General features: G+C 44.2%; 1 protein-coding gene across 1 annotated transcript in view; it reads left to right on the top strand.

The window, feature by feature from the left end:
• LOC126160151 (secretin receptor-like) overlaps positions 1-14471 on the top strand; it is a 166406-nt gene that overhangs the window by 126525 nt on the left and 25410 nt on the right. The window contains exon 11 of the mRNA XM_049916888.1: positions 8867-9004. Coding sequence (XP_049772845.1) covers positions 8867-9004 — 138 coding nt within the window. The remainder of the gene's footprint in view (positions 1-8866; positions 9005-14471) is intronic.

The following is a 14471-nucleotide window of genomic DNA, read 5'->3' as shown; positions in this document are numbered from 1 at the left end:
ACGTGCCGAGCAAAACTGTGAGGGACGGGAAAAACCCTCCGTGGTACAACAACAAAGTTAGGAAACTACTGCGAAAGCAAAGAGAGCTTCACTCCAAGTTTAAACGCAGCCAAAACCTCTCAGACAAACAGAAGCTAAACGATGTCAAAGTTAGCGTAAGGAGGGCTATGCGTGAAGCGTTCAGTAAATTCGAAAGTAAAATACTAGGTACCGACTTGACAGAAAATCCTAGGAAGTTCTGGTCTTACGTTAAATCAGTAAGTGGCTCGAAACATCATGTCCAGACACTCCGGGATGATGATGGCATTGAAACAGAGGATGACAAGCGTAAAGCTGAAATACTAAACACCTTTTTCCAAAGCTGTTTTACAGAGGAAGACCGCACTGCAGTTCCTTCTCTAAATCCTCGCACCAACGAAAAAATGGCTGACATTGAAATAAGTGTCCAAGGAATAGAAAAGCAACTGGAATCACTCAACAGAGGAAAGTCCACTGGACCTGACGGGATACCAATTCGATTCTACACAGAGTACGCGAAAGAACTTGCCCCCCTTCTAACAGCCGTGTACCGCAAGTCTCTAGAGGAACGGAAGGTTCCAAATGATTGGAAAAGAGCACAGGTAGTCCCAGTCTTCAAGAAGGGTCGTCGAGCAGATGCGCAAAACTATAGACCTATCTCTCTGACGTCGATCTGTTGTAGAATTTTAGAACATGTCTTTTGCTCGAGTATCATGTCGTTTTTGGAAACTCAGAATCTACTATGTAGGAATCAACATGGATTCCGGAAACAGCGATCGTGTGAAACCCAACTCGCTTTATTTGTTCATGAGACCCAGAAAATATTAGATACAGGCTCCCAGGTAGATGCCATTTTCCTTGACTTCCGGAAGGCGTTCGATACAGTTCCGCACTGTCGCCTGATAAACAAAGTAAGAGCCTACGGAATATCAGACCAGCTGTGTGGCTGGATTGAAGAGTTTTTAGCAAACAGAACACAGCATGTTGTTCTCAATGGAGAGACATCTACAGACGTTAAAGTAACCTCTGGCGTGCCACAGGGGAGTGTTATGGGACCATTGCTTTTCACAATATATATAAATGACCTAGTAGATAGTGTCGGAAGTTCCATGCGGCTTTTCGCGGATGATGCTGTAGTATACAGAGAAGTTGCAGCATTAGAAAATTGTAGCGAAATGCAGGAAGATCTGCAGCGGATAGGCACTTGGTGCAGGGAGTGGCAACTGACCCTTAACATAGACAAATGTAATGTATTGCGAATACATAGAAAGAAGGATCCTTTATTGTATGATTATATGATAGCGGAACAAACACTGGTAGCAGTTACTTCTGTAAAATATCTGGGAGTATGCGTGCGGAACGATTTGAAATGGAATGATCATATAAAATTAATTGTTGGTAAGGCGGGTACCAGGTTGAGATTCATTGGGAGAGTCCTTAGGAAATGTAGTCCATCAACAAAGGAGGTGGCTTACAAAACACTCGTTCGACCTATACTTGAGTATTGCTCATCAGTGTGGGATCCGTACCAGATCGGGTTGACGGAGGAGATAGAGAAGATCCAAAGGAGAGCGGCGCGTTTCGTCACAGGGTTATTTGGTAACCGTGATAGCGTTACGGAGATGTTTAACAAACTCAAGTGGCAGACTCTGCAAGAGAGGCGCTCTGCATCGCGGTGTAGCTTGCTCGCCAGGTTTCGAGAGGGTGCGTTTCTGGATGAGGTATCGAATATATTGCTTCCCCCTACTTATACCTCCCGAGGAGATCACGAATGTAAAATTAGAGAGATTAGAGCGCGCACAGAGGCTTTCAGACAGTCGTTCTTCCCGCGAACCATACGCGACTGGAACAGGAAAGGGAGATGATGACAGTGGCACGTAAAGTGCCCTCCGCCACACACCGTTGGGTGGCTTGCGGAGTATAAATGTAGATGTAGAAATGTAGATGTATCTTTCTTGACTGATGGAGTGCATCACGCGGAATAACTGCGAGAGACGTGAAGGCACATTTTGCGTGACGTGCTGGGATCACAGCTCTACAGTTCGCTGAAAGAACGTCGTCTGCACAGAGTTGTTCCATGGCTGTCTATCCTGACAGTGGGAATAACTGGTAAACGACGCGACGTTCGCACAGAACTGCAGCACGATAGATCTTTCTGAGTGCCGCAGCTCATGTGAGGGTAACTGTGTGCCCCAGCGTGCATCTTCCACGACCGGCTGGTGTCCCTGCTGTATTACCTCTTGACAGAGGTGAGTTAAGCTCACGGCTAAGTTCACTAACGTCGAATATAAGTTAACCGCGGTAAACTCGGCATTTAGCGCTGTTCATCGCAAAATTTTGGTGCATCAACCTCAATCACAGTTAACAAGGACGTTGGCCATAATTAAATCTGATTGCGACTGATGGCTGGTTTTCTTCAGCTGACCAGTGTTTTATAAGCGTACGTTATGAGCACGGCGGCGCGTTTTGATGTACTGAAATAGGCAGAAGGTATCGTATACCGTACCCTATACGTAAGATGAACCCAGACAGTTTATTAAACTGCACCTTTGTATGTGACCACATTATCTGTTTTTCTGTGACAGCAAGTCCTTACGACAATAGAATTTTTGTAATTTTTTATGTTTAATGGTGCATTGGAACTCTCAAACATTGCCGAGAAAATCGTGTCCTACTTTATCTGAGCGCATTAATTATTCTCGAATAAGGTAAACATTTTTTCGACGAGCAGTGTGACGCTGTGGTAGATTGTATGCGTGCTAAATGATCAGTTTGGGTTCGATTCGATGGGGATTAAAATTTTAAAACAAAGTTGAAAGTTTCACGAGGATTTACGGGAAGTGTAAAACACGAGAATATAGATAAATACACTCCTGGAAATTGAAATAAGAACACCGTGAATTCATTGTCCCAGGAAGGGGAAACTTTATTGACACATTCCTGGGGTCAGATACGTCACATGATCACACTGACAGAACCACAGGCACATAGACACAGGCAACAGAGCATGCACAATGTCGGCACTAGTACAGTGTATATCCACCTTTCGCAGCAATGCAGGCTGCTATTCTCCCTTGGAGACGATCGTAGAGATGCTGGATGTAGTCCTGTGGAACGGCTTGCCATGCCATTTCCACCTGGCGCCTCAGTTGGACCAGCGTTCGTGCTGGACGTGCAGACCGCGTGAGACGACTCTTCATCCAGTCCCAAACATGCTCAATGGGGGACAGATCCGGAGATCTTGCTGGCCAGGGTAGTTGACTTAAACCTTCTAGAGCACGTTGGGTGGCACGGGATACATGCGGACGTGCATTGTCCTGTTGGAACAGCAAGTTCCCTTGCCGGTCTAGGAATGGTAGAACGATGGGTTCGATGACGGTTTGGATGTACCGTGCACTATTCAGTGTCCCCTCCACGATCACCAGTGGTGTACGGCCAGTGTAGGAGATCGTTCCCCACACCATGATGCCGGGTGTTGGCCCTGTGTGCCTCGGTCGTATGCAGTCCTGATTGTGGCGCTCACCTGCATGGCGCCAAACACGCATACGACCATCATTGGCACCAAGGCAGAAGCGACTCTCATCGCTGAAGACGACACGTCTCCATCGTCCCTCCATTCACACCTGTCGCGACACCACTGGAGGCGGGCTGCACGATGTTGGGGCGTGAGCGGAAGACGGCCTAACGGTGTGCGGGACCGTAGCCCAGCTTCATGGAGACGGTTGCGAATGGTCCTCGCCGATACCCCAGAAGCAACAGTGTCCCTAATTTGCTGGGAAGTGGCGGTGTGGTCCCCTACGGCACTGCGTAGGATCCTGCGGTCTTGGCGTGCATCCGTGCGTCGCTGCGGTCCGGTCCCAGGTCGACGGGCACGTGCACATTCCGCCGACCACTGGCGACAACATCGATGTACTGTGGAGACCTCACGCCCCACGTGTTGAGCAATTCGGCGGTACGTCCACCCGGCCTCCCGCATGCCCACTATACGCCCTCGCTCAAAGTCCGTCAACTGCACATACGGTTCACGTCCACGCTGTCGCGGCATGCTACCTGTGTTAAAGACTGCGATGGAGCTCCGTATGCCACGGCAAACTGGCTGACACTGTCGGCGGCGGTGCACAAATGCTGCGCAGCTAGCGCCATTCGACGGCCAACACCGCGGTTCCTGGTGTGTCCGCTGTGCCGTGCGTGTGATCATTGCTTGTACAGCCCTCTCGCAGTGTCCGGAGCAAGTATGGTGGGTCTGACACACCGGTGTCAATGTGTTCTTTTTTCCATTTCCAGGAGTGTATAATTTGTAATTTTTTAATCGCACAATCTTGATCAACAATCTTTTACGAAAGATCGGCAGTTAAGAATGCTTGTTTGCAGTGAAAACTGGATTTTTGTGTGCACTATATATTCAGAAATAAGACCACATGTCTTTTTCATCAAAGTGACAATTAGGTATGTTAATTAGCGTATACTTTATGAATTATATATTGAAATCACGTAGGTATTCGAAATGAACGATAGAATGAAACAAATAATGACCGAAACGAGACACTCCAATTATCCCATTTCTGTTTTTATACCACAGCCGTTTTTTTGTTTTCAAGAACCGATAATTTCGCACCTATCAGTTCGAGAGGTATATCGAACTCGTACTAGGAAAAAAACTGACTTCTTTTTCTTTGAGTCGTGTTTTCTAACTAGTTTGATGTGGCCTGTCTTCTCCTGTGCAACCTCTTCATTTCAGGGCAGCACTTGCAACCTACGTCCTCAATTATCGGCTGGACGTATCTAATATCTGTCGTTCTCTACAGTGTTGACCCTTCACAGCCCCATTTGGTAGAATGAAAGCTATTCCCTGATGTTCTAACAGATGTCCTATCGTCCTGTTTCTTCTTCTCGTCAGTGTTTTGCACATATTCCTTTTCTCACTGTTTCTGCGGAAAATCTCCTCATACCTTGCCTTATAAGTCAACAAAATTTTCAGTATTCATCTGTTGCCCCACATCTCTAATTCTTCAATTCTCTTTTTTTTTTTCAAGTTTTTGCACAGTTCATGTCTCTTAGCAATACAATACTGTGCTCCAAACATACAGTGTCAGAAATTTCTTCCTCAAATTAAGTTGTTAGGACTAGTAGATTTCTCGGGGCCAGGAATGCCACTTTTGCCAGTGCGTCTCTGCTTTTTATGTCCTACTTGCAGACTACGTAGCAAAATTCTTTAACATCATCTACTTCGTGATCACCAATTATGATGTTAAGTTTACTGCTGTTCTTATTTCTGCTGCTTCTCATTCTTTCGTCCTTATTCAATTTGCTCTCAATCCATAATCTTTGCTCATTAGACGGTTCGCTCCATTCAGTAGATGCTGAAATTCTTCTTTACTCTCACTGAGGGTAGCAATCTCATCAGTGATTCTTATTGATATACTTTCACTTTGAATTTTAATTCCATTCTTGAGCCTTTCTTTTATTTTCGTCATTGCTTCTTTGATTTATAGATTGAACAGTAGGGACGAAATGCTACATCCCTGTCTTACACCAATTTTAATCCGAGCATTTAGTTCTTGGGCTTCCACTCCTGTTGTTCCCTCTTGGCTCTTGAACATATTATGTATTACCCGTCTTTCCCAATAAGTGACACCAAAATTTCCCAGAGTTTTGATCATCTTTCACTGGTTTGCGTGGCGGACACTTTCTCCAGGTCGACAAATATTACGGACGTGTCTTGATTTTTCTTTAGTCTTGCTTCCATTATCAACAGCAGCGTCAGACCTGTCTGGTGCCTTTATCTTTCCTAAAGCCAAACTGATCGTTATCTAATACCTCCTCAGTTTTCTTATCCGTCCTTCTGTATACTATTCTTGTCAGCAAATTGGATGCATGAGCTGTTTAGCTGATTATGCGATAACTGCAGTTGTCGGCTTTTGCTATCTTCGGAATGGTGTGGAAGATGTTTTTCTGCACCCATTCCGCCTTAGCTCCCTGTACGTCCTATTTTCATTCCAAAATGACTTATTTCTGTATTCCTGAATTTCCCTGAACTTTTTTGAACTTCCTCTTACATCGATCAACTGAAGTATTTCCTCTGTTACCCAGCGTTTCTGCGGAGTTACCTTCTTTGTACCTACTTTTTTCTTTCCAACTTCTGTTCAAAAATGGTTCAAATGGCTCTGAGTACTATGAGTCTTAACTTCTGAGGTCATCAGTCCCCTAGAACTTCGAACTACTTAAACCTAACTAACCTAAGGACATCACACACACCCATGCCCGAAGCAGGATTCGAACCTGCGACCGTAGCGGTCTCGCTGTTCCGGATTGTAGCGCCTAGAACCGCTCGGTCACCCCGGCCGGCTCCAACTTCTGTGACTGCTCTTTTTAGAGATGTTCTTTCATTGGCTACTCAGCAATTCCTTATCGCATTATCGATAGCCTCAGAGAACTTAAGTCGTATCTCTTTAATCTTTAGTACTTCCATGTTCCACTTCTTTCGGCACTGATTCTTCCAAACATGTCTCCTAAATACTGATGTGAGTCTATACCTGCACCATGGTGCGCCTTAAAATACAGTATCTGATTTCGGAATCTCTGCATGACCGTGACGTAATCTAACTGAAACCTTCCGTGTCTCCCGGCCTTTTCCGGGTATACCTTCCCCTCTTGTCATTCTTGAACAGGGTATTCGCTATTACTAGCTGAAACGTTTTGCAGAACTCAGTGGGTCTTCTCTCATTCCTAGTACCAAGTCCATATTCTCCCGTAACCCTTTCCTCTACTCCTTCCCCTACAACTGCATTGCAGTCCTCCATGACAGTTAGGTTTCCATCTCCCTTTACACACTGAATTACCTGTTCAACATCCTCATATGTTTTCTCTATCTTTTCATCTTCAGCTTGCGACGTCGGCGTGTATACCTGAACTATTGTTGTCTGTATTGGTTTGCATTCGATTTTGATGAGAACGACTCGCTCTCTGTCATGCCTTCATATTTATATCTAATCCTAATCCCATTATACAATTTTCTGCTGCTATTGATATTATCCTGTTCTCATCTGAACAGAAATCCTTGTTAATTAAAACTTCCGGGCTGAATTGCCGTGGTCCATATATAAAACTTTTTCTTCCTGACGTTTCGTTGCCTACTGCGGGCAACATCATCTAAGGTGAGTCGGCGACTGGCTGCTAGGCGCTGGAGGTCCCGCTTATATAGAGCGCTTAGATGGCGCCACCACTCGGCACCTGCTTTCGGCTTTAAAACTATCTCTGGCTAGTGCCATCTCTCTCGATTACAGGTAATTGATTGTCACTTCGTTGGTACAAAGTCGACCGCCATATCTTGTCTAGTTTTAATCTTTCTCTTGCGAACAGCTTTCAAGATAAATGGGTACACTGACAAGGAAATAGATCGAGCACTCCACCCTAGAAGAAAAGTGTCCGAAAATACACGACAACAACAACCGTCGGCTGGAAAAGTTTTTCTTCCATTTATTCATATCATCACGGACCGTATTGGTAAAGTTGTGCCCAGGTTTCAAGTGGAGACAATCTTTCGAACTATCAAGAACATAAGTGAAAGTTTAAGATCGGTGAAAGACGCACGACACCCCTTAGCTACCGAAGGTGTATATAAAATTCCGTGTTGCTGTGGCATGGTTTATATTGGAACAACTAAAAGGAGTGTTAGTACCCGCCTAACGGAACACAAAAGGAACTGTAGATTGGGACGGATTGACAAATCAGCTGTAGCGGAACACGTTTTCAAAGACCGTGATCACGAAATAAAATTCAGTCAGACAAACGTGATAGCTAGGACCTCACATTATTATACTCGCATGTATAGAGAAGCTATAGAGATCTACAAACACGGAAATAATTTTAATACAAATAAGAAGGATTAAAACTAGACAAGATATGGCGGTCGACTTTGTACCAACGAAGTGACAATCGATTACCTGTAATCGAGAGAGATGACACTAGCCAGAGATAGTTTTAAAGCCGAAAGCAGGTGACAGGTGGTGGCGCCATCTAAGCGCTCTATATAAGCGGGACCTCCAGCGCCCAACAGCCAGTCGCCGACTCACCTCAGAAGATGTTGCCTGCAGTAGGCAACGAAACGTCAGGAAAGAGAAAAAGTTTTGTATATGGACCACGGCAATTCAGCCCGGAAATTTTAATTAATGAAGACGCCGGCCGTGAAAGCTAACAGGTTATGAGAAATCCTTGTGTTCTTTCCATTTCACTGCACTGACACCCACTATATCTTAATTGAGCCTTACCATTTCCCTTTTCGTATTTTCTATCGTCCGTACCATGTCAAAACGTCTGGTATTCCAAGCTCTGACTCTTAGAACTTTATCCTTCCGTACTACCTTCTGGAAAATGTGGTGTCCGCTCAGAGTTGTCCCACAGTGGATTTTGCTGTCTGCAGCAGAGCGTCACATAACGATATCTATACAGACGTGTATGTTCCACTGCCTTTTTGTGTGTCTGCTCTATTACTTCCTCACTAAGTCGATATCAACACAGAGTTGTTCCACCGAGAGAGGTGGCGCAGTGGCTAGACACTGGATTTGCACTCGGGAGGACGACGGTTCAATCCCGCGTCCGGCCGTCCTGATTTAGGTTTTCAGTGATTTCCCTAAATCACTCCAGGCAAATACCGGTATGGTTCCTCTGAAAGCGCACGGCCTACTTCCTTCCCCATCCTTCCCTAATCCGATGAGACCGATGACCTCGCTGCCTGGTCTCCTTCCCCAAAAACAACAGCAACAACAGAGTTGTTCCAGAAATGGCTACGCTGTCAGTAGGAGAGCCTAAGTGAGTGTAACGGCGACAGATACGCCTGTGTGTGTTGCAGGGCCTGCTGGTGGCGGTCCTGTACTGCCTGCTGAACGGTGAGGTTCGCGCCGAGGTGTCCCGCAGCTGGGTGTCGTGGCGACAGCAGCGCCTCACACGGGCTCAGCTGGCTGCGGCCGCCGCCCACGAGCCCTTCAAGGTAACGCAACACCGTAGCCCTTCTCTGAGTTGGTTGACAGGTCTGTTTGTACTGATTCCCCGTAGAGGAGTTTCCTGTGTACAGGGTCTTTCCATTCATCGTGACCAGGCCAAATATGTCACGAAGTAAGCGTCAAACGAAAAAACTACAAAGAACGAAACTTGTCTAACTTGAAGATGGCGCTATGGTTGGCCCGCTAGATGGCGCTGCCACAGGTCAAACGGATATCAACTGCGTTTTTTTTTTAGATAGGAACCCCGATTTTTATTACATATTCGTGTACTAAGTGAAGAAATATGAATTTTTTAGTTGGACCACTTTTTTCGCTTTGTGATAGATGGCGCTGTAATCGTCACAAACATATGGATCACAATTTTAGACGAACAGTTGGTAACAGGTAGGTTTTTTAAATTAAAACACAGGACGTACGTACGTTTGAACATTTTATTTCGGCTGTTTCAATGTGATACATGTACCCTTGTGAACTTATTTCTGAGAACGCATGCTGTTACAGTGTGATTACCTGTAAAACCCACATTAATGCAATAAATGCTCAAAATTATGTCCGTCAACTTCAATGCATTTGGCAATACGTGTAACGACATTCCTCTCAACAGCGAGTAGTGCACCTCCCGTAATGTTCGCACATGCATTGACAATGCGCTGACGCATGTTCTCAGGCGTTGTCGGAGTATCACGATTGCAAATATCTTTCAACGTTTCCCACGGGAAGAAATCCGGGGACGTCAGATACGGTGGACGTGCCGGCCATGGTATGGTGCTTTCACGACCAATCCACCTGTCATGAAATATGCTATCCAATACCGCTTCAACCGCACGCGAGCTATGTGCCGGACATCCATCATGTTGGAAGTACTTCGCCATTCTGTCATGCAGTGAAACATCTTGTAGTAACATCGGTAGAACATTACGTAGGAAATCAGCATACATTGCACAATTTAGATTGCCATCGATAAAATGGGAGCCAATTATCCTTCCTCCCACAATGCTGCACCGTACATTAACCCACCAAGGTCGCTGATGTTCCACTTGTCGCAGCCATCGTGGATTTTCTGTTGCCCAATAGTGCATATTATGCCGGTTTACGTTACCGCTGTTGGTGAATGACGCTTCGTCGCTAAATAGGACGCGTGCAAAAAATCTGTCATCGTCCCGTAATTTCTCTTGTGTCCAGTGACAGAACTGTACACGACGTTCAAACCCGTCTCCATGCAATTCCTGGTGCACTTAAATATGGTTCGTGGTGTAACCGATGTTGATGTAGCATTCGCAACACCGACATTTTTGAGAATCCCGATTCTCGCGCAGTTTGTCTGCTACTGATGTGCGGATTAGCCGAAACACCTACTTGGTCAACATCATTTGTTGCAGGTCGTGGTCGACGTTTCACATGTTCCTGGGTACTTCCTTTTTCCTTAAATAACGTAACTATCTGGTGAACGGTCTGGACACTTGGATGGTGTCGTCCAGGATACCGAGCAGCATACATAGCACACGCCCGTTAAGCATTTTGATCACAATAGCCATACATCAACACGATAACGACCTTTTCCGCAATTGGTAAACGGTCCATTTCAACACAGGTAATATATCACGAAGCAAATACCGTCCGCACTGGCGGAATGTTACGTGATACCACGTACTTATACGTTTGTGACTATTACAGCGCCGTCTATCACAAAGCGAAAAAAGTGGTCCAGCTAAAACATTCATATTTCTTTACATACTAGACGAATATGTATTAAAAATGGCGTTCTTATTTTAAAAAACGCAGTTGATATCCGTTTGATGTATGGCAGCGCCTTCTAGCGGGCCCAGCATAGCGCCATCTGGTTTCCCCATTCAAGCTAGAAGAGTTTCGCTCTTTGTAGTTTTTTCGTTTGATGCTTATTTCGTGAGATATTTAGACCGGTCACTATCAATGGACCACCCTGTAGTGTTGCTGGTCTGGAAGAGAGCCGGTCCGAATCTTGGCATTGCAATGAATTTTCATCGACGAAAAGGGGAGGAGAAATGGTGAAATACAGTTCATAATCACAAGACTTTATGCTAATGTCCTGGTTTGAATTCAAAATACCACCTCAGCGTCTCATGATATGGGGGTATGTGACACTGTTAATGTCGATCCGTGCGTCAGATGTTAACGTTAACCTTGGAATTCCCATTGGGAGGAGAACACAACAAGAGCCATAACCTGATTATCCAAAAAACTACGAACAGTGGAAGAGGGGTCGAAATAAGTGAACACGTGTCTCGGCTTATTTGAAGGTACTCGAGCGTTTCTAAGCTCAGCGGTGCCGGATTATTCTTTTTAGTTATTCACGGTAAATGATGACAGCCGAAACAGTTGCAAGATAAAGATTTATTAAAATTCTTGACCACGGTTTTGGTATATCTAAATATACCTTCATCAGAAGTAAAATACACTAAAATCACATCCTGCAATGGAGATTCATAGAACAATTGCGCCAAAGGCAGCTGTGTTCGCATCGCCCTCTGTCCATAATTATGTTGTATGAATGGAGATGGTGTTTTAACTACTGACGACGCCTTTGGCACAATTGTTTTACGAACCTCCATTGCAGGATGTGATTTTAGTGTATATTACTTCTGATGAAGGTATATTTAGATACACCGAAATCGTGGTCAAGAATTTTAATAAATCTTTATCCTGCAACTGTTTCGGCTGTCATCATTTACCGTGAAGAATTTCAACAGTTGCTGTTTCAGCCATGTTTAAAATCTTTTTTGTTACTTTATTTTATTTACTTTTTTCCATTTGTCTACCAATTTCCATAGAATGTTTCTAACCGTATGTTTCTTATCAGGTTAGGCAACACAACAAGGGCGTTGTGTTAACCAATATATTACAACTGGGTTTCACAACAAGTGTCGTACATTTTTTTATATAATGTATGTATTACGGTATTTTTAGGTGCCATAATCTTTCTAAATTCTCCTATTCCTACTTTTCATACTCATATCACCTCTTAATTCTTATATTTTAATCTCATGTCCATTCGGGATGGAGATTTGGTACATTTCCTTGGATGATATCGATCGTAGAAACATCCGAAAAATAGAAATCCCGAACAATACGAGGATCGCTCGAAAACAGGTTTGTCACTGCCACGTTCCTTCGTATGAAGCTCACTCGGTAGAAAAATGGTTGTTTATATTGCTGTAGATTTCACGCGTTGGCAATAATTTCGGAACAAACTACGCATAACGGATTTTCCGAAAACTGGAACTTGCAATTGATTATCTATCAATAGTTTCATCGAAAATAATTTTAATTAATTTTTTCATTGATTTACTGTATTTTATTCTTCTTAATTCATTCTCTATAAAATTAGCACATGAATAAGGACGACATTATTTCAGTATACATTCGAAAACATTCGTGCAGTAATCTCCTATGGGCGTGGGTAGATAAGGAAAAGGAGAGAAATTTTAAAAAGCGGGTTTCGAAGATGGGGCGAAAAATCGTAAAGCCGTGACGCTAACCTCTGCGCCATGGTTTCGCTTAAATTACTTCCTCGGTGAAAGGAGCTTAAAGTACCTAGAGAAGTTGACCGCCGTTTTCTCACAAAAGGTCGAGTATCTACGGATAAGCCGGGGCACGTGTTCGCTTATGTTGGGCCCTCTTCCACTGAGAGAAGTTTATGCGAAATCGGATTAATGCGTTTACCGTGTAATCCTCGTTAGTGCTGTTCGAGAATAGGCTATATTCGGGAGCCAAGTTCCACGTTGTATCCAACATTACACTGTACAAGCACTCATCACAGCCACGTGACACAGACGCACACTGGAGACTTCATACGTATAGAAGAACAACCACTGCCAGAATCTGACACTGTAAATACAACAAAGCCTTGTACGTAATGAGGTAATAATTGTTTAGAACTTTACATAGTAGGTGTGTAGGAGTTCCGAACTGGAAAAGCTTATACATGCTAAGTATAAGTACAGAAGGAAAAAAAGTATAGCTTACAGTGTACTGTTGTGAAGCAAATTCAGATGATTACACATGTAAAAGCTGGGTCGTTTTATTTTCAGAAGTCAGTCCTGATCAAACAGATTTCTTACACTTTATTAGCCGGCCGTTGGGGCCGAGCGGTTCTAGGCGCTTCAGTCCGGAACCGAGAGCCTACTACGGTCGCAGGTTCGAATCCTGTCTCGGGCATGGATGTGTGTGCTGTCCTTAGGTTAGTTAGGTTGAAATAGTTGTAAGTCTAAGGGACTGATGGCCTCAGATATTAGATCCCATAGTGCTTAGAGCCATTTGAACCATTTGAACACTTTATTACCGGCTTCAGCATACTGCCATCCTCAGATCTGTTACAAAGATAAATATTATCTTTGTAACAAATAGGAGGATGGCAGTAGGCCGAAACCGGTAGTAAAATGTAGAAATCTGTGTGATCAAGACGGACTTATGAAAATAAGGTGCCAAAAATGATTGCGGACTCATTTACAGGTTTTATGTCTTTAAATAATACCGCGCCAAATAATACCGCAGGAAAAATGTGCATGTCTGTGTTATGAACATTATATTTAAATACAGTTAAGGTATTGGGATGCTTTAACATTAAAATGAATCCTATTTTGACCTGTCAGAAACAAGAAACCTAAATTGTATACTGTACCAATAAAAGGCTTAAGGTAGTTTTGGTAAGATTGGAAAACAACAGCCAAATTGTTATAGGATTAAAGGTTTACACTTGAAGCGATATGCACATATATATATGGCGATGGCATCACGTGCACAAGGTATAAAAGGGCTGTGCCATGGCGGAACTATTATTTGCACCTAGGTGCTTCATTTGAAAAGGTTCCCGTCATGATTATGGCAACACGGCGGGAATTAACAGACTTTGAGCGCTGAATGGTAGTTGGAGACAGGGGACATTCCAATTCGGAAAACATTAGGGATCTCGTTATTCGAGACCCACGGTGTCAAGAGTGTACCGAGAAAGCCTAATTTCAGCCATTCAGGTGACCGATGGCCTTTATTTAACGACCAATAGCAGTGGCGTTTGCCCACAGTTGTCGGTGACGACAGACGGGTAACACTACGTGAAATAACCTCAAAACGAACGTATCAGTTAAGACAGTGTGGCGAAATCTGATGTTAATGGGCTATGGTATCAGACATCCGATGCGAGTGCCTTTGCTAACATCGCCTGCCGAGGTTCTTCTGGGCTCGTGACCATGTCCGTTTGACACTAGACGACTGTGAAAGGTAGGGTTCGAGAGTGGCTCAAATCCCACGAAGCCTTGGACCCAGATTGTCAACAAGGGAAGCTGGTGTGCCTCCATAATGGTGTGGGCTGTGTTTACATGGAACGGAATGCGTCCTTGGTTATGTTCGGCTACTAGGAGACCGTTTGGAGCCATTCATGCACTTCATGTTCCCAAAACCGATGCATTTGTTATGGTTGAG

The sequence above is a fragment of the Schistocerca cancellata genome, chromosome 2 (assembly GCF_023864275.1).
Source record: "Schistocerca cancellata isolate TAMUIC-IGC-003103 chromosome 2, iqSchCanc2.1, whole genome shotgun sequence".
Lineage (NCBI taxonomy): Eukaryota > Metazoa > Arthropoda > Insecta > Orthoptera > Acrididae > Schistocerca > Schistocerca cancellata.
This window is presented reverse-complemented; position numbering and strand designations above follow the sequence as displayed.